Source organism: Microcebus murinus, chromosome 12 (genome assembly GCF_040939455.1).
Source record: "Microcebus murinus isolate Inina chromosome 12, M.murinus_Inina_mat1.0, whole genome shotgun sequence".
Classification (NCBI taxonomy): Eukaryota; Metazoa; Chordata; class Mammalia; order Primates; family Cheirogaleidae; genus Microcebus; species Microcebus murinus.
Genome location: NC_134115.1, coordinates 31982507 through 32008949, shown reverse-complemented (window position 1 = coordinate 32008949; position 26443 = coordinate 31982507). Strand labels below are relative to the sequence as shown.

The following is a 26443-nucleotide window of genomic DNA, read 5'->3' as shown; positions in this document are numbered from 1 at the left end:
TGTTCCCTAGGAAATGATTGAAGCCATCCGGGAAGCGGTGGTGTACCTGGCACACACACACGATGGCGCCAGAGTGGCCATGCACTGCCTGTGGCATGGCACACCCAAGGTGAGTGGTGGCATTTGCCTGTAAGCACTGCCATTCCGGGCTGCGCCTTATCTGCAGGCTTGACTGCCTGTTCTTAGACCTTTAGTCTTCTTTGGTCTTTGCCCTATTGTGCATAAACAACATTATCTTCTCAAAGTTGTACCTCGGGGCCTCACAGGAATTAGCCATTTTCTAAAGGCCTAGTGTTTCTTCTCTGCTTTAGTAGAAACCTTGAAGTTTCATTAAAGCATGAGAAGAGATCTGTCAAGCAAGTAAGCATAATATGTATGTTAAGCTTTAGGGTACAGAGGTTTTGGTACCTGTCGGGCTCTGTCATTTCTCATTTAATGATCATATTGAGGGAGGAGGAGGAGGGAAGAGATCACAAATAGCTAGTCACACATTTGCTTCTGTGGGTGTTAAGTACTTTGAAGAAAAGGGTAAAGAACCTTATTAATCAGAGGTTAGCAGAAATGATCATTCTCTTGATCAGCATAATTCTGCCTTTAAAAGGTGGTTGTATTATATCTACTTTTTGCTGAATGCAAATTGTATTTAACAAATACATATGAATATTAACCATATAGTTGACTCTCTGCATTTGATGACAATTCAGACCTTGGAAGAAGGATCCCTCAGATCTCATTGTATAAGGTGGTTTCTCTGGGTTTGCCTTCTGACTTACGGAGCCTTTTATGACCCATGGAGCCTTTTATGGCTCCATGTTTATGTTCGAGTGGCTTGTCACATAGAAGTCTAAGATTATACCGTGTTTCCCCCAAAATAAGACAGGGTCTTATATTTATTTTTCCTCAAGAAGACACCCTAGGGCTTATTTTCAGATGATGTAATAGTTTCCCCTCAAAGCCTCAGCTTGCAGCATGCACAGAATGGCCTGGAACTGACAGGGGGAGCCGACCTTGTTGGTGGGGCTGCCCCACCTTTCCAGTCACCTCTGTGATAATAGCTGTCACGATGGGGCAGATGAGAAGGGCTGCTCGTCATGGGTTGTGCAAATACGCTGTGTAGCCAGACCCATCACTAGGTCTTATTTTCGGGATAGGGCTTATATTATGCAAATGATTAGAAATCCTGCTAGGGCTTATTTTATGGGTAGGTCTTATTTTCAGGGAAACACGGTAATATCTCTGAGAGGACTTCTCATAGTATATTGCAGTTTTTTGTTTTTTGTTTTTTTTTTTATAAATTTCACAGGAACCAGAATTTACAAAGCATATATAATTTTCTTTTCTAGGACAGGAAAGTGATTGTGAAAACAATGAAGTCTTATGTTGAAAAAATAGCTAATGTAAGTATAATAAAACTACATTATTTCTTTTAATTATTTTTAATATTAAAATGAATTCATGTCCATAATAGAAATTTTGAAAAATTCAGACAGTTGCCAAGAAGAAAATTTGTTTTATTATAATCTTTTTCTATCCACATGCTCTCCATTTTGTTTTTCACTTAATGCATCTCATGGGTCATTTTATTTCAATATATATACACTGTCTACCTCACTTTCCTTAAAGACTTCATAATATTTCATTGTATGACTATTCCAAAATTCATTTAACCAGTCCTTACTGTTGGACACTTGGGTAGTTTCTAGATTTTTTTTTATTACAATTAGTACTCCAGTGAATATCCTTATGTGTAAGTCTTTGTACTTACTTGAAAGCATGACTGTAGGATAAATCTCTAGAACTAGAGTTGCTGGATCAGATCATACATGCTTTAAATTTTTACAGATGTCAGTTGCTCTTCAAAGAAGCCAATGACTTTACATTCTCTCCTACATAAAAGTGTGCCTGCTTTTCCCCAAACCTTTGATAAATTAGTCTATTGTCAAAGGTTTTCACCATTGCCTATAGGATAGGTGAAAAATGGTATTTTTTGTTTTATTGTCCCTAATTATTTCATACATTTAAAACCATTTATATTCTCTTTTTTGTGAACTGACTTTTCATGTTCTTTGCCTACTTTGATTTTTCTTCTTTATATATATAAATAGGGATGTCAGACCTTTGTTGTTTTTCTTCAGTTTATCTTTTTTACCTTAAATTAACAATAATTACCTGTTGTGTTTATCAGACCTGGCTCTGAATGAGTGTGGGCTATTATCAAATATCAAACTCCCTTCAAAACTTAAAAACAAGCATTTATATCATCATCAGGGTACTAAAAAAATGCCACAAACTCTGAAAACAGGTTTTTGTTTTTAATATAAAGTAGAGGTTCTTTTAATGTTTATAACAGTGTCAGCATCATGGGAATAATTTTATTATTTCAAGGGGTGACTGTTGTGAACACCACATTGTATATTTGTAAGATCTTGTGCTGCCATGCTCTTTTAAAATAATGGTGTTTATCTTATTCTTGTATTCAGTTTACAGTTATACTCTTCTAGTTTATTTTTTTGGTATTTGTGTTCTAATTATATAGGATCATCTTAAAGAAATTGAACAATTACAAAAGAAAATGAAAAATCATTTGTAATCCTTTAACCCAGAAATGACTATTACAGTTTTTTGTCTTCCAGGATTTTCTGTATATATGTGTTTTACATATATATAGTGTGTATATATATATATATATATATATACACACACACATACTATATATATAGTATTGTGAGTGTATAAAATTGTGTCTAAGTTTATATATTTTCTTTTTCATGATTGGAATATTTTATTTATGAATATATATAAAAAATAGAGAGGTTTTTTCCATTTAATCTTATCACTTGAACTTTCTTGCTATTCATTAACAGGATATCTGTTTAAACAGGTATTACATCCTGGTTAGTCTTGGGCTATTTGGTAGTAAAGAATGTGCTTTTCTGTTTCTTCCTTTTTTTTTTTTAATCAACCTTACCACTAGAATATAATTAACTAGGTCCTGATAAGAGAGGAAGTTCATTTAGACAGCTTTCATTCATCTTGTTTATATTATGTCGGACAAGTTGTCAGTGTTGGTAACTTCTGTGAAGGGACAGCATGAGTAAAATAAGAGTGAAAGTCTATGCATTTTTTTTAACCTTTACTGGCTTCCAATTCTTGCAGGGCCAATACTCCCACTTGGTTTTACTGGCGGCATTTGATTGTATTGATGATACTAAACTTGTGAAGCAGATAATCATATCAGTAAGTAATTCTGAAGGTCTTGAATTTAAGTTACATTTATAGACCAATTGTGGGTGTGTAAGTTTGTTTTCACACATGCATGTGTAAAGACTTTCATCTGTGCTTTCTACCAGTATTTTCTGTTATTTTTTAGTTATCAGTTAAGTGTTATTTTGGAGGTTTACTTAATTCCTATATAAATCACAACCTTGTAACTTGATACTAATGCTGTTTTACTTATTTAGAAAACTGTGGTTAAATTAAGACAACATTTTCAGGGTAATGTGGCCGTTTAGACCATGTATGATTCTAAAATACAAAATATTGGCAAAGTAATATTTAGTTATGATCAGAAATTAGTTTACACAGTAAATCCTCAGTTATTCCAGAACTCGTGTATAGGCAGAGGGTATCCGTGACATTTTTAACTCTCTTTCTCCATACGGAAAAACTACCTCTGCACAATTACCCAGTTTATCAGTATATCTGTGCTGAGTGAGCTGATGGAGAAGAAAAACTCATAAAACTGACTGAATTATGATACTTCTTAGAGCTTTTGTACAGTCAGATTAAAAGTTACTATAATATTAAAATTAGAATACTAGTTTCCTTTTTATGTTTCAGGCTACAATTCCTCTAGCTTAGTGTAATGAACATAAAGTGGTAATATTTGAGTAGTCTACTTATTCCCAAACTTGTCTTCAGAAAAACTGAATTGTTCTCTTAGAGAAACTACTCTGCTGTAAAAATTTCATTATAAACTATTTTTCCTTCATCTTGCAATGACAGCCTCTTCTTTTGATTCTGTGATCCTTTTCTCTTCCCTTTCTTTATTTTTAGTGTGCAGGTGGTAGAGGTGATAGCAGTGGGGATAAGAAAATGCAACATTGGTAGCAGTGACCATACTTGGAAATATTTTAAAAACCACATAATCTGATAGACATAAGTTATTCATCTGAAAATTACACAGACCTTTCTGTTTGATACACATGAGGCCCTTAGAGAAATCTTGGTGACAAATGGTACTTTCATACCACTGGCAGGGAGGAAGGAAATTGGATGATTCAGAAAGTAATTTACCTGTTGTCAGGTGGTGGTGCTGTAGCCTCTCTGGACCAGTAGAGCTGAGTGTTAATGGAAATAGTGTATCAGCTCATGGAGGGGAAGATTTGTTTTCTTAGATGCCAGCTGTAGGTCCCACTGTGTGTGAATTTTCTCATGCCCTTGCTGTCATTTTCCAACTTTACCCTTGACTATTTTAAGATTGTGATGACTTTCTTTGGGATAGGATTGTGGGAAGAAAGAAGTTGGCAAGACTTTCATGTCACAGACTGTGTATTTTGACATGTTCCTTGTGACTTTATTACCCTTTTGACTCCAATCAATAATGATTGTTTTTCATTCCTGTGACAGAGATGTGAGGCCATAGAATTGGCTAATGAATAAAATTGTTTGACTAAAATGGAAACAGGCTGGGATATTGAAAGTTTGCTTTTGTTTAATATTTTCATGACAACTAACATTTGCATAACTGTTCCAAATAGATTTCAAGAGAAACCGAACTTCCTTCAGGATTTGCCAGAATTGCCTATTAGATTACATTTTTTCCAAAAATGTATCCCATTTAATGTTGCTGTTGAAACAGTTTTAATTCCTTGTACTTATCAGCTTGATTCCCACAACTATTTAACCCACATTCCTAATGACTTTCTTGTACTCAGGGCAGCTTTCTCTGAAAGGCCTGATTTGCTGATCTCTTGCCTCTGACAAATGCTCAACAGGTTCTGTGTGTCATTAAACTATGTGTTAATCGCTAGTGATAAAATTCTGGAATGCTAATTGCTCTTGTGTTTTTCCCACCCATCCACCACAAAACCTGTTGCAGTATGCATGTTTTTTAAAAATAACCAAGAAAGCTTAGTGTTGTTAAGTATCCTGTTCAGGGCACTCAGACTTCCCGAAATGTCAGGTTGAAATCACAGTCTGGTCAGCTGAGCCCTTCACCTTTCAAAATGGATATAAACTCTCTCACCTACTTTACTTTCCAAAATAGTCATCGGTATGATGCAGCTGGTTTGACAGCAGTGTTCATGGGAAAAGAACTAAGTATACTAGCCAGTTGCTGTTTGAAGGTGATAGATATTGATGCATATTTTTAAATGTATTATCTTTAAAATATATAGAAAAGCATAAATAATACAGTGAACACTAAAAAGGTTTAAAACTTGACCAGTGCAGTTCAAGTTTAAGCCCTTTGTGTATTCATCCCTGCCATCGACCTACTATGATGATTTTGCTATTACTCATATGTATTTCCTTATCCTTTCATTCTGTGTAGTTGTATATCACTTTATTTTACATTTATAAATTCTACATATTCAGTGTCTTATGTGTATTCTTTTGCCACTTGCTGTTTTTTTTTTGTCATTGTGTCCATGGGGGTCAGCAAGCCTTTTTTGTAAGGGACCAGAAAGTAATTACTCAGCCTTTGAAGGCTATCTGTGTTCTCTGCCACATATTCTTGTTTGTTTTGTTTTTGTTTTTAACAACCTTTTGAGATGTAAAAGCCATTCACAGCTTGTAGGATGTATACAGCCTGTATACAGGCTGGATTTGATGCATGAGCCATAGTTTGCACACCCTGTTCTTCTGAATCATTTATTTCTCAATGCCAAATAGCATTCTACTACATGTGAATATACTGCAATTTATTTTTCTATTTTCCTGGTGATAGATATTGAGGTTTATAATTTTAAAAACTTTTTTATCTTATTAATTTTTGCTATTTCACATAATTCATGAACATTCTTGTATATGTCTCTTTGGACACACATTAAGTTTCTCTGATGTAGCAGAATTTAGTTTCAATTACATAATAAAGTTGCTGGGTTGTCAAATATGCTACACATATGTTTATATAAAGTCCGTATTTCCCACCCAGCCACTACAAAACCTATTGCATTATACAGTGCTTTAAAAAATAGCCAAGAAAGCTTAGTGTTGCTAAGCATTCTGTTCAGAGTAACAGGATTTCCTGAAACGTCAAGTTGAAATCATAGCCTGATAATCACTCCTCTTGCTTTTAATCATCAGATAGTTTTCTCTGATCTCCCAGCCAGGTCTGGTCTGCCCATGCTGTCAACTACTATAGTGTTTGTCTTTCCTTTAGCAGTTAATTATGTTCTCCCCCAGGGCTCACAAACTTACAAACCTTCATTGACCAGTCAAGTAAATGAGTGACCAGGCCAGGTGAGACCAGGAGGTTTAGTGGGAACTATGGAGAATGGAGAGAGACACACCCCGTCCAGGCTGGTGGCCACCTGTGGGCTCCAGCCTCTGGCAGTGTGATCTCCAGGTCAGTAGACCTTCCAATTTTTTTCTTTTTAATTGGAGTATAAAATACACATAAAATTTACCATCTTAACCATTTTTACATATACTGTAAAGGTAGTATTAAATGTATTCATTGTTGTGCAAATAATCTCCAGGACTTTATTTATTTTATTTTATTTTTTTTTACAGTTTCATAAATCATAACTTCTTTTCTTATTTTTCTATTGTGTTTAATAATTTCAATGCAATGATCCAGGATTTTATTATCTTGCAAATCTGAAACATTATACCCATTAAACTTGACTTTCCTATTTTCTGTGTGCAGCCAAAAAGGTGGAGTTTTGGATAAAATCACCCCATTTTCAGAATAGAACTCTCAAGAGGCCACCTGGTAATCTAACCTTCTGTCTACATTTCTGTTACTCATTATTATTTTTGTTTTTAACTTTTCATTAACTCTAATTGCTTCTTCCACTACATTTTAGCACCTGTAGTGAAAGCAGTCTGCATTTCTTTTTTTTCCCCAGAACAGACTACCAAAGATTTGTGTACACCATAGGCTCAGTTCTCAGTAACATGTGTTGATTTTTGCATTTCTATCCTGCGCCAAAAATGCACTTCCTGTGTGTACCCTTTATTTTGACCTTTACCCTTCCTCTTTGGGTTGGCAAAACAAAGAGTGCCAAGGAATCTGGCAAGAGATCAACATAAGGCGGTCAGAACTAGCCAGAGATGTCTTCAGAAGGGAGGTCTTTTGTTCCTATTCTTTCTTCTATTCACATGCCTACTTTAGAGCTTAAAAAGAAAAAATGACAACAAATGGGCCTCGTTTTCTGTAAGATAATTCTTGCAAGGGGCACACTAAGCCAAAACCTTTATTGCACCTTCGTTGTTGATATTTTCACTCTTTTGAGGATGGAAATTCATGACTCTTACAGCTTTATTTAATCTCCATAGGTAAGGATGCTGTGTATTGAGAGGTGTATTTTTGATATGAAATAATTGTTGTTTAGAAATTTTTGGTTTGACTCTCTGATTTGCTTGTAATAGCCCATGAGTTGGGCTGGTGTATTGTTTCCTTTTATAGATAATGCAGAGAGGTTTTTAAAAGATTTTCCCAAAGCTATACATATAGCTTGAACTTGATACCCCAGAGACTAAATTCTGCACAATATCAACTATGCCATAGCTGTCCCTTACCTATTTATACATGTTACTGTAATTGTTACTGGTCTCCAGACAATAAGCTAAAACTTTTTCCCATGTTTCTCTGTAACCCAAGCTAAATGGATTAGTACCCATACTATAGGAGCGCTTATATAGTGTTTCCCTTTACTTTTTCAAAAATGTATGTTTTTTGGTGATAGGAGAATGTTGGAATAACGGTGAGATGGGGAAAAACTAAATATTCCATTTTTAAGTAAACAATTTTTAGTTTCATAAGATTGTTAGTTTATAAACATTGCACTCTTTTAAAAGCCTTAATTAAACATAAATTTAGATTCTAAATTATTTCATTATAAACCGAAAGGCAGTAAAGTTCAGTGAGTTTGGGAACTAATCCTCTGAGTGGTATTTATGCACAGATTTTATGTGTATCTTAAAGTCTCACTTTCTTATTTTGTAAAACTATTTCTGCCCAAGCCGTAAGTGTTAGATAAGGCCTTAAGCATGGAACCTATGGAGAAAGTTCAGTTCTTTAAGGAATACGTGGCCAGCTTCATGCCTCCCTCTTTCCTCTATATCCAGAAAAAAAATGTTGATTAAAAATAAAGAATAGCCATTATTGTTGTTCACTGCATACTCTCCAATTTTTTTTCTCATAAAAACTGGATGTTTTAAAAGTATTATGCTAGTCATTTTTTTAAAGACAGCAAAGGTTTGTTGGTTTTGTTTTTGTAAGACTATAGAAAAGGTATTTGTCTTCTTTTATGAGTTGGTGAAAGCAGGTACCTAAAGGTACACTATAGGTACACTAAAGGTACTCCATATTGGGGGCACTAAACACTTCATTATCAAAAATACGTATTGATTCTACTTTGGAGCTTATTGACCTTGACAAAAATTCTTCCTACTTATCAAAGTTCATACATTTTTTGCATCTGTGTCACTTTTTATTACTGAAATTTTAAGTTCATTTTCCCTAGGTGATTGAAATTATGTATCCATTTTGAGGTGGTTATATTCTCTGAAAACATGTTTTGTGTGGGAATCTTTATGCTGTGAGTTTAAACTTCTTCAGAAGTAGCTGGAGCACAGTGGGGATTGGAATCATAGAATCAGGACATGGTGGTTTGAAGGTTATTTAAGATGATAGATGTGCAGCTCTCAGCAGTGTCTGACTCCTAGTAAGCACTTAATGAGTATTAGCTACTGTTACTAATTATCAGAAGCACAGTATAGTTTTGTGCAGAAGATGAGGGAAGCTTAGAATTTTAAAAAGTGTGATATGTAGAATGTGGAGTTGCTTCATCAACCATGGGATGGTGGAGTTTGCTGTATCACAGTGCCATGGTTGATGACTGACTTAATTTGTAAGTTGATTCCTTGCACCAAAATTATTAATCTTCTTATAATAGACACTTTGAAGAAGAGCAGATCTGAATATATCTCAGTGAGAATTACTTTCCTTAAGAGGAGATTTGTACGTTTTCTTTGAAAGACACTAGATTTGGAGTCAGAGGACCAGGACTAAGCCAGCCCCACTACTGCCACTATGTCCCCTGGCAGATCACTTCTCCCTTGCCTTAAACCTGGAGAGTTGGACTGAATTCTTTCTGAGGCCCCAGCCAGTTCTGAAGAATCTGTAATACTCAGACATGCATTTGAATATTTGTAAAGTTTGTTACAATAAATAGGAACCTTAAAGAGGAAAAAAACAAACTGATGATATTTTTTCCATTGCATATCCTCCGTTAAAAATAAAAAGATTTTTAAACAGTGACTTTTCTGTCTTTGAAAACATCAGCACATTTACACAGGAGCTCAGTTAGGGTGGGGAGGACATCGCTTTTGTCACATAACTAGAAAAGGAGGTTACATTTCTTGGGCATGTTGATTGAAATGTCATACAGTGTAATTTGTAACTGCTCAGTGGAGTCTTTCTGAATTTGTTTTTCCTTCTCCCTTTATTTTTGTTTTTCATTACAATAGTTAAAGAGCTTTCATTGGCCATGAATAAGCAACCTAACTTTGAAAGCCTTTATCTACGTGTTCTATTTAACAGAGTTTCTTTATCTCTTTTCACATACATCTCAGCAGGGAAATTCTAATAAGAATGTTCTTCTTCCTAGCTGATGCTTCATTTAAGTGCAACTGCAAATTAACTGTGTCTACTCAGTGACCTCAGCAAGCAATGTCCCTGGTAATAGTGGCCTAAGAAATGTTGGTCATTATGAATAAAGATAACTCTTTTAAGTAGTTTTTAAGTCTTTGGGCTTGATTGGTTAATATAAATGGATTGTTCAGTAATGCTAGTCACAGTAGAGAATCGATCCTGTGTTCTAAGTGTAAATCTCTTTGTGCTTTAATAGAGAGTTTCAGAACTAGCTCCACATTTCCCATTAAGTCTGCTGGAGAAATAGTTAAGTGTGTATTCTTCTTTACCATTCAAATCTCAATCATACTTTAAGAATGTAGGTATCGATTCTCTGTTTTTGTTTATAATTTTATAGGAAATTATCAGCTCCTTGCCTAACATAGTAAATGATAAATATGGAAGGAAGGTCCTGTTGTATTTACTAAGCCCCAGAGATCCTGCACATACAGTTCGAGAAATCATTGAAGTTCTGCAAAAAGGAGATGGAAATGCACACAGGTAAAAGCAAGTAGAATGGCTTGACTCCTTTATTCCTCTGCTCTGAATGTTCACTGCCAGTGGATAGCACATGTTCCAGAAATCCACTCACACATCCATGCCGTTTTTGAGAGCTAAAACTTCTCACAAGGCGAATTCTATTTTTAAGCCTGTCGTTTTGACAGATTCTTAAAGTTTTTATCTTGAAAAGGAAATATTTAATAAAAGGGTCAGGCCAAAAGAACACCTGAATGTCTGCCATATAGTAGGCACTTAGGTGTGGGGTTTGGTTTTTGTTTGTTTTATTTTCAAAGCTTCTGGTAGCATACATTTGAGTACCCTAGAGAGTGGAGTCCACACAGAAGTATAAACGTGCTGTCTTGTGGGATATTTTTTTGCTTGGTTTTTGGATTGATGTGTTTCTTTGTTTTTGTTTTTTGTATTACATAAGCCAACCTTCATTTGGTGAGTGCATGTTCTGCGTCAGGCCCTATTCAGATCCTGGTGACAGAGAGATGAAAAACAGACCAAAGATCCCCTCAAATCACTCATTGTCTACATGCTCAACAGAAAGAGACAATTATAAGAGAGTGTGACACAGACTGTGATAAGCTCTTAGAGGTTTTTGTGATAATAAGGTCACCATATTTCCTTTGTTATTTATCTTACCTTAATACCTCTTCAACATATTCCAACAGTAAGAAAGATACAGAGATCCGCAGACGGGAGCTCTTGGAATCCATTTCTCCAGCTTTGCTGAGCTACCTGCAAGAGCATGCCCAGGAGGTGGTGCTAGATAAGTCTGCCTGTGTGTTGGTTGCTGACATTCTGGGATCTGGGACTGGAGACGTTCAGCCTGCCATGAATGCCATCGCCAGCTTGGCTGCCGCAGAACTGCATCCTGGTGGCAAGGATGGAGAGGTAATGTACTGTTATAAGACAGGCAGGAAAGCTGCAGGGGCAGCAAAGACTCCAGTGACTATAAAGAGATTTAAATGATGATTATCTCAACTCACCTTATACCAACAGTAGATTTGGAAATTGTGAATTCACAATGCAGTACCGTTACAACCCTTGTCTGTTTTAGAAACCTGCTCCATAGTACCTCCAGAGTAAAAGCAAAATCCTCTTGCTGTGGCTTTCTGTTGTCTGTGGTTGGCCCCAGACTACTTTTCCAGCATATTCTATGCTCATATTTTGATTTCGAATATGCTATGGGTTATTCTTCCCCCAGCCTAGCATGCCACCCTATTTTTCCGTTTCCCTGTGCCTTACTCATCCATGGTTCCCTGAACGCTTCTCCGTGAAATGTTTCCTATTGCCTCTCATTAGAAAACACTTGCTCTTTCTGGTAGTTCCTGCCTGTGTTATTAGGGCCTCATACTCTTCTGCCTTGCATCTTCCGTTCACTGATTCACACACCTCAGGTATACAGTGGCCAACGCTGCCCTCCCAAAGCTTACCATTCTGGGGAACACAATATTTAAATAAATATTTTCACAAGTAATTATTTCAGTTAGTATTGAGATTAGGGCTATGAAAGAAAACTACAAGTTTTATGGGAGTGTGTAAGAGCCACCCTTCTCCCCAGGAAGGCTTCCCAGTGTAAAGCTCAGCTGAGACCTGAAGGATTAGTAGCTCAGTGAAGACTGGTAAAAGATTCGAGAAAGGAACAGGTTGTGCAGCAGTCCTAAGGAAGAAAGGACCTAGGCACGTCTGAGAGCAGAAGGCTTGAAGTAGGGATGGGGTAGGGGGTGGAAATCAGTGAGCAAAGGGAAGGGGAAAACAGAGGCCAGATCACACAGGGCCTTTGTCCTACACTGGGTTGTAAGCTCCTGACAAACAGACATTTATGGGGAACTTGCTGTTTTCTGAAGCTCTGCTTTCATTTAATTCTCACAGCACCCTTTCATTATTATCCTCAGTGTTACAGTTCGAGGATATGTGATAATTTATTCAAGTTCCATGCCTTTCATTCATTAATCAAAAATGCAATAAATCCATACTGAATGCTTCCAGAGGCACTCAAAGATGAAATGACAGGGTCCCTGCCCTTAAAGAGCTTGAGATCCATTGTAGAGACATGTACAAGGAAGGCGTTACAGTGCAAAGTAGCTGTAACAGTGAGTTATGTTCCGGATGCAGTGGGAACTGAATAACATCTGGATTTAGTCCAAATCTAAGAACGTCTCACTAGTGCCACGAGTAGTTATTTTGCTACAAATAATAGAATGCCTCACTCTAGCAGTGAGCTGCTTAATTACCACAGTAAGAAAAACAGTGGTACATAGCTCCAGGTGTGGTACAGCAACCCAGCCATGTCACCTCCCAGGCTCACTGTCTTTGAGGCTCTTGGTGCCTTGTGGTCACAAGCTGGCTTTCACAGCCTCAGCCTATGTCTCCCTATCAGGGTCCCAAGCAGGAAGGAAAAAGCAAGAAGGGTTGTCTTCCTGGCACTGGGAAGTAAACCTCCAAACAGGCCTCCCTGGCATTTTACTGGGGAGAACTAAGTGGAATATCCACTTCTAGATCAATTTCTGGAAGAAGCAATTGGATTACTAGGACTGGTTGAGACCAGGCCAGATGTGTCCCCTGAGATTGAGAAGGGACTTTTAGAAGATGTGGGTAGAGGTGTTGGGATATCAGCAGGGAAGAAAGGTGGAGAGGGAGATGCCTGTTGAGTAAACAACCAAGAGCCGTTTCCACAGCAGCAGTTACATTGTATTCATCTTTAATTCTCTAACTGTCTGGGTCAAAGCCTGGCACTTGGAAGTGTTTTGTACAGACATGTATTTGGTCATGAATGAAATTCATGATAAGGTGCTTCTGACACATGGGATTGGGCCATGTGTCAGACACATTGAGAAGTAGGCCACGGTGGGTCTTGGAGAGCCCTGGCCCTGCCCTCATCCAGCAGATCATATTGACAAATGGGAGAAATGGAGGTGTCTAGTGAAAGTTTTCTCTGTAAGGAGATTGAGCCCTTTGTCTCCCCTATTCAGTAGGGAGAGTATACAATGAATTGTACGTATTCATTCGAATGTATTGTGTTTGCATGGATGAAAACAGCTTTTGAAATGAACATGTTCTTGACCATTCATAGCTTCACGTTGCAGAACATCCCGCAGGACATCTAGTTCTGAAGTGGTTAATAGAGCAAGATAAAAAGATGAAGGAAAATGGAAGAGAAGGTAGGCTGTGAAACTTGACCTTTTCTTATATCTTATGTGGAATTCCAGTCATTCTTGGCATCCTTGAACTTTACACTGGCCATTTAAATGCAAATGAAAGTGTGTCAAGTATTTAGAAATGATGTCTGTGAATAAGAAATGATATAGTGGTTGAAAATAATGCTTTTTCCCCTAGAAGTTTGTGTCCAAGAATCCTTTAATTTTCTTTCTCTTTCCCACCCACCCTCACTTTCTGTCTTCCCTCCTCTGCTACTTCAGACTTCTGCCCGGGCTTGGTCAATTCCCAGAAATGCTATTCTATATCTAGAGGATGTTAAGAGGGAGGGGGTATAAGATCCCAATTGTGAGTATCATTACCCCAATTGAAAGGCAGGACATTTATCTCTAGTTTTGAGGGAAGAGTAAGCAGAAGAAAATTATCCTCATAAGAGAATTTTGGACGGGCGCCTATGTATTTGGCATTAAAATACATGTGACCAAAGAGCAAGCCAGTCCTTGGAACTTCTGGTTTTTCATAAGCCTTGCAGCTGCTCTGGAGACTCAGCTCTCAAGAGGAGGACGATATTAAAAGTTAATATGCCTTTCTTCTCTTAGCGCTATCTCTCACCAGACCTTCACTTACAAAATCCAAACTCCATCTGGTATTTAAGCCACTAAACAGACTCCCCTGGACCCCCGCCCACCTCCACGGAGTCGAAACAGTTTGAGCTTTCTATTACTGTGTCTGAAAAAAGTGACAGATCATGAATCTGTGTCTTGAGGCCAGTGGCAGTTCTAATGGCTGGTGAGACAATCAGTATAGCAGTAGAGCTGTCACTTCTCACTTTATCATTAAGAATAGGGACTTAGGGCTATTTTTCACTGTAAATTTTTTTTGTAAAAGAGCTTGTAATACATATTAAAGAAAAATAACATATGGAATCATCTTTTTCATTATTCAAAAAAAGTTGATGTGTGATTGAGTTAAAAGTTTATGCCAGAAAAGTTGTCTGGCGTACTCTTAAAGTCCAAGGAATGTTCTAGTGACTTCTCTCCCTCTTAATTAAAAGGCACTGACAGCCCTAAAATGTGCCTATTTGGGCCTGATACGTTTGTCATTTTTATGTAGCACCAAATGAGTGTGTCTTGCTTTGTGTCTAGCTGTTTCGATTATCTGTTGCTGTGTAACAAGCCACTTCAAAACTTAGTAGTTTTCAAGACAGTTATTTGATCAGGGTTTGGGGAAGCTTGCTTCTGCTCTTTTCAGAGTCAGTATGGGGTTGGAGTGTGTCCACTTTTAGCTCACTCACATGGCTGGCAGGTTGGTGCTAGCTGTTAGTTGGTACATTAGTTTCTCTTCTAAGCTGCTTGGGCTTCCTCACAAGATGGTGGTTGATTTTTAAGAGTAAGCATCCCAAGAGAACAAAGTAAATGCATGGTACTTTCATGATTTATCCTCAGAATTCATTTAATGTTACTCTCACCATACTTTCTTGGTCAAGTCAATCACAGAGGCTAACCCAGATTCAAAAGGAGAGGATTCCATGGATTCCACCTCTAGATGATAGAATGGCAGTATTCTAGAAGAGCACTACACAGGACAGGAGATGCTGTTGTGGTTATCTTTGGAAAACACAATTTGCCTCACTGGAGGATCTCTGTACCCCCCTTAGCAGGTGCCATGAAAGGATAAATAGCCGCAGGCCTCTTGGCTTTTAAAGCGTCCTTACATTTGGGTATCTTTGAATGAATACATAGTACATGCTACTTAACCAAGATGTTTGCCTTCAAGATTGGCTGTTCGTACCTCCATCTGCACTAAATCCTAGCCATCAGAATTTCTCCTTTGCCCAAGAATTAGTTGCACTTAAATGGCACAGTGAATAAGATAATACCAAGACCTTGGGAATCAGAAGTATTAGAATAACATAAGATGAATGGTGTTTTTGATGTGGAGATATGTGGATATTTAAGCATTGTAGAGAGAAATTGCCAGGTGTAAGCTACAACAGTTTTTCTTCAACTATTACTGAAGAATGAACATTCTTCAATTACTTTTGAACACATGAGCACAGTGTTGTGTTCATGGCACCTTCTGGGTGAGCATTCCTCCATAAGGGAAAACTTTCATTTCAGCCAAACACCAGGTGCTACCATCAAACATTTACTTCCTGAATATCTTTCAGGTCAAAGTTAAATCATTAAATATTACAAAGAAATGCAAACATAACCAAGTGAGCATTTTATAAGCATTCATTGTTTTTCTTGAGTCATTACTGCTAAACATATCTTGTTTTGGATCAGAGTTAAAAGAAATAGCTGTATAAAAATGCATTGTATAGCCGGGCGCGGTGGCTCACGCCTGTAATCCTAGCTCTCTGGGAGGCTGAGGCGGGCGGATTGCTCGAGGTCAGGAGTTCGAAACCAGCCTGAGCAAGAGCGAGACCCTGTCTCTATTATAAATACAAAGAAATTAATTGGCCAACTAATATATATAGAAAAAATTAGCCGGGCATGGTGGCGCATGCCTGTAGTCCCAGCTACTTGGGGAGGCTGAGGCAGGAGGATCGCTTGATCCCCAGGAGTTTGAGGTTGCTGTGAGCTAGGCTGACGCCATGGCACTCACTCTAGCCTGGGCAACAAAGCGAGACTCTGTCTCAAAAAAAAAAAAAAAAAATGCATTGTATAAACCTGAGTGGAATTTTTAGTGTTAAGGGAGATTGGGTGAGAACTCTTTTTATTGGCTTTTTTATTATAGAACATATTTGCAGGTTTAAAGGCAGTAGAGAAGGGGATTGGGAGTTTAAATCTTGGTAGGTGATGTTCGCTAAGTTTCAGTATATTTTACAGGTTGTTTTGCCAAAACACTTGTAGAGCATGTTGGTATGAAGAACCTGAAGTCCTGGGCTAATGTAAATCGAGGTGCCATTATTCTTTCTAGGTATGTATAATGTGTGCCTTTCTTTTTGCAGAACATGGTCATGCAAAGGATATTTCCTTCACAGTTATTTCTCAGTTCTAACATTTGTTCCCAATAGTCTGATATTACTGTTAGTCACTCATGGTCTAGGCAAGTATACCAAATATTCTAAAGAATAGAAAGCAAATGTAGCTCTTTTGAACAGTCCTTAGGATTTTTTATTTTAACTGCTGTCTTTTTGATGTCAAGGATCATAAAATTATGACATGGTGTCATTCACAAGGTGTCATGGTGGCTTCACCACATTTATGGTTTTGACCAAAATGTATCTTTTTTATTTTTTTTTTTTTTTTTTTTTTTTTTTTTTTTTGAGACAGAGTCTCACTTTGTTGTCCAGGCTAGAGTGAGTGCCGTGGCGTCAGCCTAGCTCACAGCAACCTCAAACTCCTGGGCTCAAGCGATCCTCCTGCCTCAGCCTCCCGAGTAGCTGGGACTACAGGCATGCGCCACCATGCCCGGCTAATTTTTTATATACATCAGTTGGCCAATTAATTTCTTTCTATTTTATAGTAGAGACGGGGTCTCGCTCAGGCTGGTTTTGAACTCCTGACCTTGAGCAATCCGCCCGCCTCGGCCTCCCAAGAGCTAGGATTACAGGCGTGAGCCACAGCGCCCGGCCTTAAAATGTATCTTTTTTAATGAATAAGTTGTGTCCCTGTGAAAACTGTGACTTAAGTCATGCCTGACTTCACATGTAATTTTCTGTCATTGTTTTCAAAGATGCTAAAAGTATTAGAAAAACATTTGCTACTAAAGTCTGTGTGGTAATTGTTTATTTCTAACCTAAAATGAGAGAAAATTGATGATATATGAAACCATCTTATATAGATTTAGTTATGCTGAATTTATAATTTACAGGTCATAGAAATTTCCATATATTCTATACCCAGATGAAACTTTTCTGTTAAGAGCATTCCTTTTAAAGATTTATATGTTGCTTTGAAATAATCACTGTTGATTTTCCCCCTGTTGTGTTAGCAAGGTTTGCGAAAACAGATACCAAGCCTAGTTTGAATTTCCTACAATATTTCATTTGCAACATGCTGTGCAATTTAATCTATATTGTTTGAAAATGTTATGTTAAATGTTTCTTCGGTATTACTTTGATCTAGTACAAATATACTTACAAACAACACACACATGCAACAGCATGCATTTCTTCAGGTATATCAGTATTTCCAAATACATGGATGTTACAGATCATTTTGTTCATTTGTCATTAAAATTAGTTAATTTTCCAGTTGATGTTAAACAGTCAGAATCCATTAGCTGAAACATGAACTTTTTGTTATGAATTTCTTTATCAGGCATTTGAGTGTTAACACCTACTGACACATTCTTTCATTAGACTCAATTAACTAGAAATTTCAGCAATGCCATGAAATTAATTTATAAAAGTTGCTCATCAATCAGAGTTCCTGTTGGGTAGATTTCAAAAAGAATAGTATAGGTATATTATGAATTCTTAGAATTGGAACAGGAACACATGAATACTTACGGTTCTAAGTAAAAAAAACATTTTGGGTGAAAAGAGAAACTCAGCCTTATAAAATCAACTGAAGAATGATTCAGGGAAGCAGAATTCTCTAGCATTTAAGGACATTGGCTTTAGACAGACTGCCTGAGTTCCAGTCCCAGCTTACTTACTATGTAGCCTTGGGAAAATTATTCAGCTTTTCTGAGCCTTAATTTTCTTGGTTGTAAAACAAGATAATAACCCTAAGGTTGTTATGAAAACTAGATTGGACAATGCATATAAAATGCCTAGCATTACATCTAATATTTGGAATATGATCAATAAACATTAACTTGTATTACTGTTATGCATTATGTAACTATATTTAGCCAAGGTGTATAAAATAAAAACATCCAGTGAGTCACAGATCTAGTAAAAGGATACTTTACTTTTCAACCTTTTAAACTTTGCAGGTGGCAAGCTGTACTTGTTTCTTGTCTCCCACGAGCAGTAGAATGCTGCTCATTGCTGATAACTTATCCACCTCTTTGTTGACATGATGGAAATTACTGGGGCCGGGGACTTTGAAAAATGCCAAGCAGTTTCTTTCTAGAATGTGTTTCAGAGGTCAGCATTTACATGTGGCCCTCAAAAAGTGAGAGGCAAACAGAAGTCCAGGCCTGGTTCTCTGTGGTTGGGTGTCAATCACCCAGCCCCTGTTTATAGAGAAATGGGCCTACTGTTACCCTTCACTTGTGGTGGTAGAGTGCTACGGCAAGGTTTCTGAAAGCAGAGCCCAGGGTTATTTTGTTCACTGACTAACATTTATTGAGTGCTTACTAAGTATCAGGCTCTGGCTAAGTGCTTTGGATACAGGATAATTTAAGCCTCAACAAACAGCCCTGTGAGGCAGAAAGTGGGTTTTATTTTTAATCCCATTCTACAGATCAGGAAACTGAATCTTAGAGCATTCAAATAGCATGGTCTTGGTTGTACAGTTACTGAATGGCAGAGGCGGTGAAGCTCTGCGGGAAACCTCTCCACCTGTTCAAAAGTGTCAGTGCTGCGGAGTTCCAGGAGAAGGCCCACTGACTCCAGCCTCTCGTGCCCCCACCTTACCTCTCTGTGTTCCCATTCACACGTGTTATTTCAGCCACTCGGAACATTTCTTGGCCATCTACTCTATACAAGTGGTGCCATGAAATAAAACATGCCTGTAATCCTAGCACTCTGGGAGACTGAGGTGAGCAGATTGCTCAAGGTTAGGAGTTCGAAACCAGCCTGAGCAAGAGCGAGACCCTGTCTCTACTAAAAATAGAAAGAAATTAATTAGCCAACTAAAAATACATAGAAAAAAAAATTAGCCAGGCATGGTGACGCATGCCTGTAGTCCCAGCTACTCGGGAGGCTGAGGCAGAAGGATCAGTTGAGCCCAGGAGTTTGAGGTTGCTGTGAGCTGGGCTGACGCCACAGCACTCTAGCCCAGGCAACAGAGTAAGACTCTGTCTCAAAAAAAAAAAAAAAAACACACAAACTGTCCTTGTGAGCTTATAATCTAGATGAGGAAGGGAGATAGACTACACGAAAAATTTTTAAGGTAGGATGTAAGTAAGTCCTAAGGTAAAGTGAAGATAGGACCAACTCTGTATGGAATGGAGTCCTACAAATGTCTTTGCTTGAATGGCTCCACTAGTAAGATCCTAAAACATTTTTCCTATGGTTTTAGAATGTGGGCTGCTGGCCCTCATCATATGGTGAATGAAAAAATATTATGTGTATAGTTATAAGATTTGTGTCACGGTTAATTCTGTTATACTGTGAGTATGGGTAGTATTTGCAGATGATCTAGGGGTTTTTATGAAATTTAAGTTTTGTTAATTTTTTTCCTCTCTCTTCAGCCTTCTCCAGAGTTCTGACCAAGAAGTTGCAAACAAAGTCAAAGCTGGACTAAAAAGCCTGATTCCCACATTGGAAAAAAACAAAAACACCAGCAAAGGAGTAGAAACTCTACTTGAAAAGCTGAGCACATAGGTGGCAAGAGTCAAGCGCAAGATGGAATGCTTTTTCCCGTTCTCTGTTCTCTATTCTGTTTTCCCAATGCAGAAGAGAAGGGCTGGGGTTCACCTGACTAGTAATTTGGGTGCTCTGTATATGTGTTTCTTCTTTTATAAGTATCTATTTATAAAATTGTTTCTAAAAATGGTCTTTTTCTTTTTTTTTTTTAAATCCAAGCTATATTAAGTAGTAAGTAAATCAGAGTGTGGAGCAGTAATGTGGAAGGTTTAGCAATCATATATGGTGGGACCAATATATGTAAAGTGAAGCTGAATTAGTTGATTCGGGAAGAATACAGCTTCAGTGAGCAGCAGTCTGGGAAGGCTTCCTGGAGGAGGTAGGACCCGAGAGGACTATCCTGCCAAAGGAAGGTAGGATGTGGAAAAGAAGAGCCAAGGGGAGTCTTTGGTGGGAGCAACAAGTTAGAAAGTAATGGTTTTGAACTGAACTTCAGGGAGCCGTAAGGCTTTGATGGGTACAGGGAGGGGGATACCCTGTAACCAGAGCAGCCGCATTCCTGGCTGTCTCATGGATTAGGTCTCGTGTTAGACTTTGTTTGAAAGCCACTCGGGTAAGGGAAGCTCCTGAGGGAAATGTGCTAAATGAATTAGGGGATCGCAGTGGATTGTAGTGTGAAGGTCAAGGTCTGTCTCTGTTTTTTGGACCTTCCAAGTAAATAGCTCCTTGTGATGAGACTTTCCTTCTCGAGACTGTCCCTAAAATAGTCAAAGCCTGTAGGATTTGCATAAGATGGAAGAAAATGCAAATCTGTTACAGGGCAGAAGTTTGAATTTTATCACAGGTAGTATGTGTGAATTTTAAATCTATGGTTGGCTTTTAGCAACAAAGCTTAGGAGGATTGGTAGCTCAGTCAGGCTCATATAGCCATGCTTATGAATATCTGGCTGCTTTCAATATAGAGCCTTGGCCCTTTCTCTGAATAGTCTGATGTAACAGGACACCTACTTAGGTCTGTCACTGCAGTTACACCCGCTGAAAAATTGGCTGTGCCTTTCCTGTCCAGACCATGGAGTCCTTGGACAACTCCAACCTGCCAGCTACAGAGACTCCCCCTGCCATGGTGTATTGAACCCTTCCCCAAAGAACTGATGCCTATAATTAATTCAGCATGCATTCTCCTCCCAACTGTCACACAACTGAGTGTAGGGTGTGGGTGGGACAGCTGGGAGACCTGGGATGGGGTGAGAAGGGGGAATGGGGAAAAGGCAACGCTAGCGCTTACTTTTGTTTGACTGATAATTGTGGTTTGTGTTCTCCATATAAAGGGTCCATTCAGGGGGAGCAGGGAGCTGCTATTTGTTCCATCTTTGAAACTAAAACAATAAAATAACATGTACAGAATTTGGAGGGGGACTTGTATAAAGCTTGTAACAGAAGCAGCAGTCCTTTCTCTGCCCCACTCCTGCACCCCTGCCTCGCCTCCCCACAACTACTTCCATTTACTCTGAGCTCTGCTAAATTTCTAAATATACTGTTTTTATAATGTCTATTTTTTAAATCTACCAGTTTTAGGTAGTTTCTTTTGACTTCCTATTACAGAAAGTACAGATTAAGAACTTCTATCATCACTGTTCCCTCTTCTCTTCCCTTTCTCTTCCCAGTAGAATTGTATCATTTTATTTTTTCTGGAACTAACCATTTCTTTATTTTCATTTGCTTAATTTCTACATTTCTGTTGTTAAGTTTTCCTAAACTTTCATCAGAATTGCTTAAACTCTTCTCTCACAGGCACCATGAGTGACTACCCAACAGCCATTTTCCTCTTTTTTCAGTCTGCTGAGGCTCCTGTGTTATTCTGGTGTCTCCTCCTTCCCAGGCAACTCAGATATCCTGACTGGTATAAGTCACTCTTTTTTTTTTTTTTTTTTTTTTTGAGACAGAGTCTCGCTTTGTTGCCCAGGCTAGAGTGAGTGCCATGGCGTCAGCCTAGCTCACAGCAACCTCAAACTCCTGGGCTCGAGCAATCCTGCTGCCTCAGCCTCCTGAGTAGCTGGGACTACAGGCATGCGCACCATGCCCGGCTAATTTTTTCTATATATATTAGTTAGCCAATTAATTTCTTTCTATTTATAGTAGAGACAGGGTCTCGCTCTTGCTCAGGGTGGTTTCGAACTCCTGACCTCGAGCAATCCGCCCGCCTCGGCCTCCCATAGTGCTAGGATTACAGGCATGAGCCTCCTTGCCCAGCCATAAGTCACTCTTTCCCAGCCAGCGTGTCTTGAGTGGGTCACAGATACGCATATCCTGCGTGTGTCTTGCAAAAGAGCACTGGTACGGACTAGCGCTGGGGCCCCAGTCCTTACGTCAGCAATGGAAATTAACTCCTGGAGCTTTTGATTATGTGAGATAATAAACCGCCATTTTTTATTTAGATCATTTTGAATGGGATCTTTAGAAACTTGTAGCTAAAAGTGTGCTAACCTGTCTCTGAATACTAAGTTGTCAAGTCAACTAGCGTTCCCACGTTCTCCTGGAGACGCCCCTCCTGGCTTCCTGGGTGCCCTGAATAACTGCTCAGGTCATTGGTGTCACCCTGAGCCTTCCCTTCCCTTCCCTTCTCTCCTGTTGAGAGCCGGTTTCTCAGACCCTCGCGCTTTTCTTTCTTAAAGGCCCTTTTCCCAGTGGGGCACAACCTTTAGCAGCTTCCTTGGAAAGAGTGCACGTGAGCTAAAATTGTGAAGACCTTGCATGTCTGAATGTCTTTATTCTACTCTCAACACCATTTCTTATCTCTTAGATGCAATATCTCTTATGTCTCTGGGGATGTTGTATTTTATCCTTGGTTATTCGTTTTATTTTACTTTGTTTCTTTGCTCTTTCTGTCTTTTCTGGTCTCTATGTTTGAGGTCTCCTGGCGAGGTCTGGTTCTCCTGTATATTTAAGACACTTAAAACCAATGATAAAGGTGGCAGTCTTTTCCTGTTCTCTCCTGTTGATTCTGTTTAATGCATGGGCCATTAGGCTTGGATCCTGCTGTTTCTTGGGGTTCTCCAGATGTCAGTATCTGTAGGCCTTTCATCTAGGGCCATTCAGTGCCTCCAGAAAGAAATCCACCTGCAGCCGGTGTTTGGTTACTCAACACACAGTGTGCATATTTTAATTAATCCACCTGCTTTCAGTACAGTGCCTCTCCCTCGTGCTCTCTCATACCTGGGGCTCCCTAATCTTGAAAAATTGAAAGAGCATAAGTCCACAGAATATCCTCAGCCTCCTGCTGGGGTGGGGAGTAGTATAATCAAGCAGTTTGGGCCAATCCCCTGTTTCCCATCCCAGGGCTTACTCCAGTCTTCCACTTCTAGTTGCAGGGACTTTCTGATATATCATGGTGAGAATTCACTTGCTTCTCTGCATGCACTAGGTATTTAGCTTTCTCCGTCTTGCTGCTCTCTCCACAGCTTCCTTTTCTTCCAGATATTTGTTGCTATCATTACCCACTGATAGCTTCTCTCTTGTTTACATTGTTCCTGTGAGTTTACATCATTCTTATTCTTTTAGTTTCATATTCCTTTTTCTGGAAGGAATGGAGATAAACTCAACAGTGTACCATTTTTTAAGCAGAAACCCACAAATGGCTTTAAACAAACTAAAAATAACCTATTTGGCTTTGTGGAGGGTTTATTTTCCCTGGAAGAGCTTACTGGATTTAAGAAAGTCCTAACTTTGAAAATTCACCTTATTGTAGTTTTCAGTTTGCATCAACCCCATGCTTTTCCCAGGAATCAGAAGGAAGAACGTCATTTTCCTTTTTAGTCTGGTTTAATAAGCATTTGCATAATGGAATAAGGACCTTTTAGAGGCAGTGGCTTCCTGTATGACTGAACGCAAAGGACTGGCTCTTTAAAATATGAGATGGCACTTCTGTTTCTATTTTCAGTGAGATTTTGAAAAGGTTACATCTTAATTATAGCAGATTAATCACCTTTAAGAGTAAGTCTTGGAAAGATTAGGATGTGTATATTTAGAATACACATAAGAAAACACAAGGTCTCAGCAGCAGTTAGAGTCAACAAAGTATATATTTCTAGCCCAAAACTAATGAACTAAACAAAGAAACAAAACTTTGCCACTTGAGCTCTTTTCTCACCTCTAATATTGGTTAACCTAAGGAAACTAAGTTTAGGTTAAACTTAGTTTTAACTAAGGTTAACTTAGTTTCTTTTCTAAATTTGAAAACACCATTGCCAAAATGCCCTAAATCCCCTTTTTCCCAGGTGAATTATTAAGATTTTTCAAATGAACAGCCTTTGCCGGGAGACACAATATGCTCTTTGAATTGTGCATCTTTTATGAATAGTAACTAAATGACTGCCGTGCATTCCAGAGTGTGCAGACACTGATTGCTGTGTATGTGTTTCTACTCAAAACAGTGCCTTGGAAGATAACTATAGATGCTTTTACTCCCATCCCTATAATGGATGGTGTTTGGAATCTTTCACCAAAGTGTTTTATCCAGTTTTTAAACATGGACTCATGCCCATTGCTGAATGTAAGTGGATAAATAGGGCGGCAAAAACATGGGAATGAGAAGTTTTGCTCCGTACTCTCTTGTTATCTTAGGGAGTTAATTGTATCTTGGGAGGAAATGATGAGCTCTTAGTTGTGCTTGATATGTAATGACTACATGAGGGGAAGGTGAGAAGAGTCTGGGAAGGTCATGAGAATCATCTGACTTTGAGCCCTTGATAACTATAATTAAGCATAATGACTAATTTCGATATTTTAAATGACTTCCAGATGCTTACAAACAGACTTTCCTTTTAGATAGAAATCCTCTTGCATTTTAAACTTGTTCTTATTGATTTACCTACCAGTAAAGACGTCCTGACTTGGCGTTACTACATCGAGCAGTAGGCAGTGATAGAAGCGTGGATCTTAAAAAGCCTTGTGTACCAGCAGGAAAGCGCTTTTCAGGAAACAAACGAGATGTGAGTTTTGTTTTCTCTTACTATATCGACGATTTGACCCCATTTATATTGTTCAATATGTTAAGTCTAGTTCTAAATCTGTTGATAATAATAACCTGGTAGACACACGCTTTTGGTCTGGCTGGCACCTCTCTGCGCCCACCTTCCACAGTTCACTGTCAATCTCATTAGAGTGGGTGGAATTCTCATGATCTGCCTGAACCAGGGGTGCACAAATCAATCCCCCAAATCACAATACTCCATTCCCTTGGCCGTGGTGATTAGTTAATAGATGAAGTACTGATGCTCCTCAGCTTCCCCTGGGGCTACACGATTGGATCGTAGCCTCACGATAAGTTGAGGAGCGTGCTGAATGTGTATTGCTTTTGCATCGTCATTTCAACTTTCGCAGCGTCGAAAAATCCTGAGTCGAACCACTGTACGTCAGAAAGTGTCTGTACTCTATTAATAAGTAGCATCGAATCATGATCTGGCATAAGACCAAAACTATAGCACTTAGAGTTCTAGGGCTTCTGTGAGAAAAATCGTGAAAGATGCTCTCCCTTTCCCTGGGATCTCACACTCTGCAGACCATAGCCTGGAGCTGCCTGCCTAGATGTTATTATATTTCATCAATTTGAAAAATGTGCATTTTTTTTCACATTTTAATAAATCTTTCTCTTTGTAGCTTATAGTTGATGGCATATTAGCATGACCACTGTTTAATAGGCAGGTTTTTTTTCTTAGTGATAGATAAAATAACGGTAGGTCTTAGAGTCCAGTGTATCACAGTTGATAAAATACAGTTCTTTCCCTATCTTAAATGCTTCCCAGTCTCTACAGAAACCTGGGTTGCTTTTCTATAGTAGCTTTGCCCCCACTTAAAAAGTTTTCTTTACTGCTGGGCCCTCCCTGGAGGTGAGCAGGGTTAGTATGAGGTGTCTTCTGCTACATATTTGCAACCAAATCACACCCCTTTGGAAAATGAAGATCAGAAACAATGCAAGATAGTGGCTAGAAGCACAGACCTGGAACCACATTGTGATTCGAAGCCTGGCTCTGAAGCTGGATGATCTTGGCTTGGGTAAGTTACATAACCTCTCCGCTTTAGTTTCTTCATTTATAAAATGAAGGTACTCACACTTCACTGGGTCTCTGTGAGGATTAAGTTCCCGTCGTTGAGATTTTTCCCATGGAAGATTCCATCCACCCATGCCCCTACACACAAAGTTACAGTTGTACTTTTAAACATTTATGGACCAAGAAGTCACATAGAAACTTCCATAAATTAATTACCACTTTTAAATATATCATTTAAAATTTTAAACATCAGCTATGTACATTTGAAAAGTAGTCAAACATGAGCCTTCATTCCCTCGGCAGCTATAGATATTTTAGCCTGGGCTAAGATTGGGTTTGCTGCACTGGCAATCACTTCTGCCCACAGGTTAGTTAGGAAGCAAAAGGTGAAAGCACTTGAGCCAAAATGAGCACCTTCTAAAATGTAAATAA

The 26443-nt window shown here is 38.6% G+C and overlaps 1 protein-coding gene across 2 annotated transcripts in view; it reads left to right on the top strand.

Annotated features, from left to right (window-relative positions):
- The window catches only part of PUM3 (pumilio RNA binding family member 3), a 37641-nt gene extending 17490 nt beyond the window's left edge, over positions 1 to 20151 (top strand). For both annotated transcript variants that reach the window (XM_012737423.3, XM_012737430.3), the window contains exons 11-18: positions 11 to 109; positions 1344 to 1397; positions 3157 to 3237; positions 10224 to 10366; positions 11044 to 11266; positions 13449 to 13536; positions 16366 to 16456; positions 19850 to 20151. In XM_012737423.3, the coding sequence (XP_012592877.2) occupies positions 11 to 109; positions 1344 to 1397; positions 3157 to 3237; positions 10224 to 10366; positions 11044 to 11266; positions 13449 to 13536; positions 16366 to 16456; positions 19850 to 19982 (912 nt within the window). In that variant the 3' untranslated portion in view covers positions 19983 to 20151. The remainder of the gene's footprint in view (positions 1 to 10; positions 110 to 1343; positions 1398 to 3156; positions 3238 to 10223; positions 10367 to 11043; positions 11267 to 13448; positions 13537 to 16365; positions 16457 to 19849) is intronic.
- Positions 20152 to 26443: the final 6292 nt, after the last annotated feature.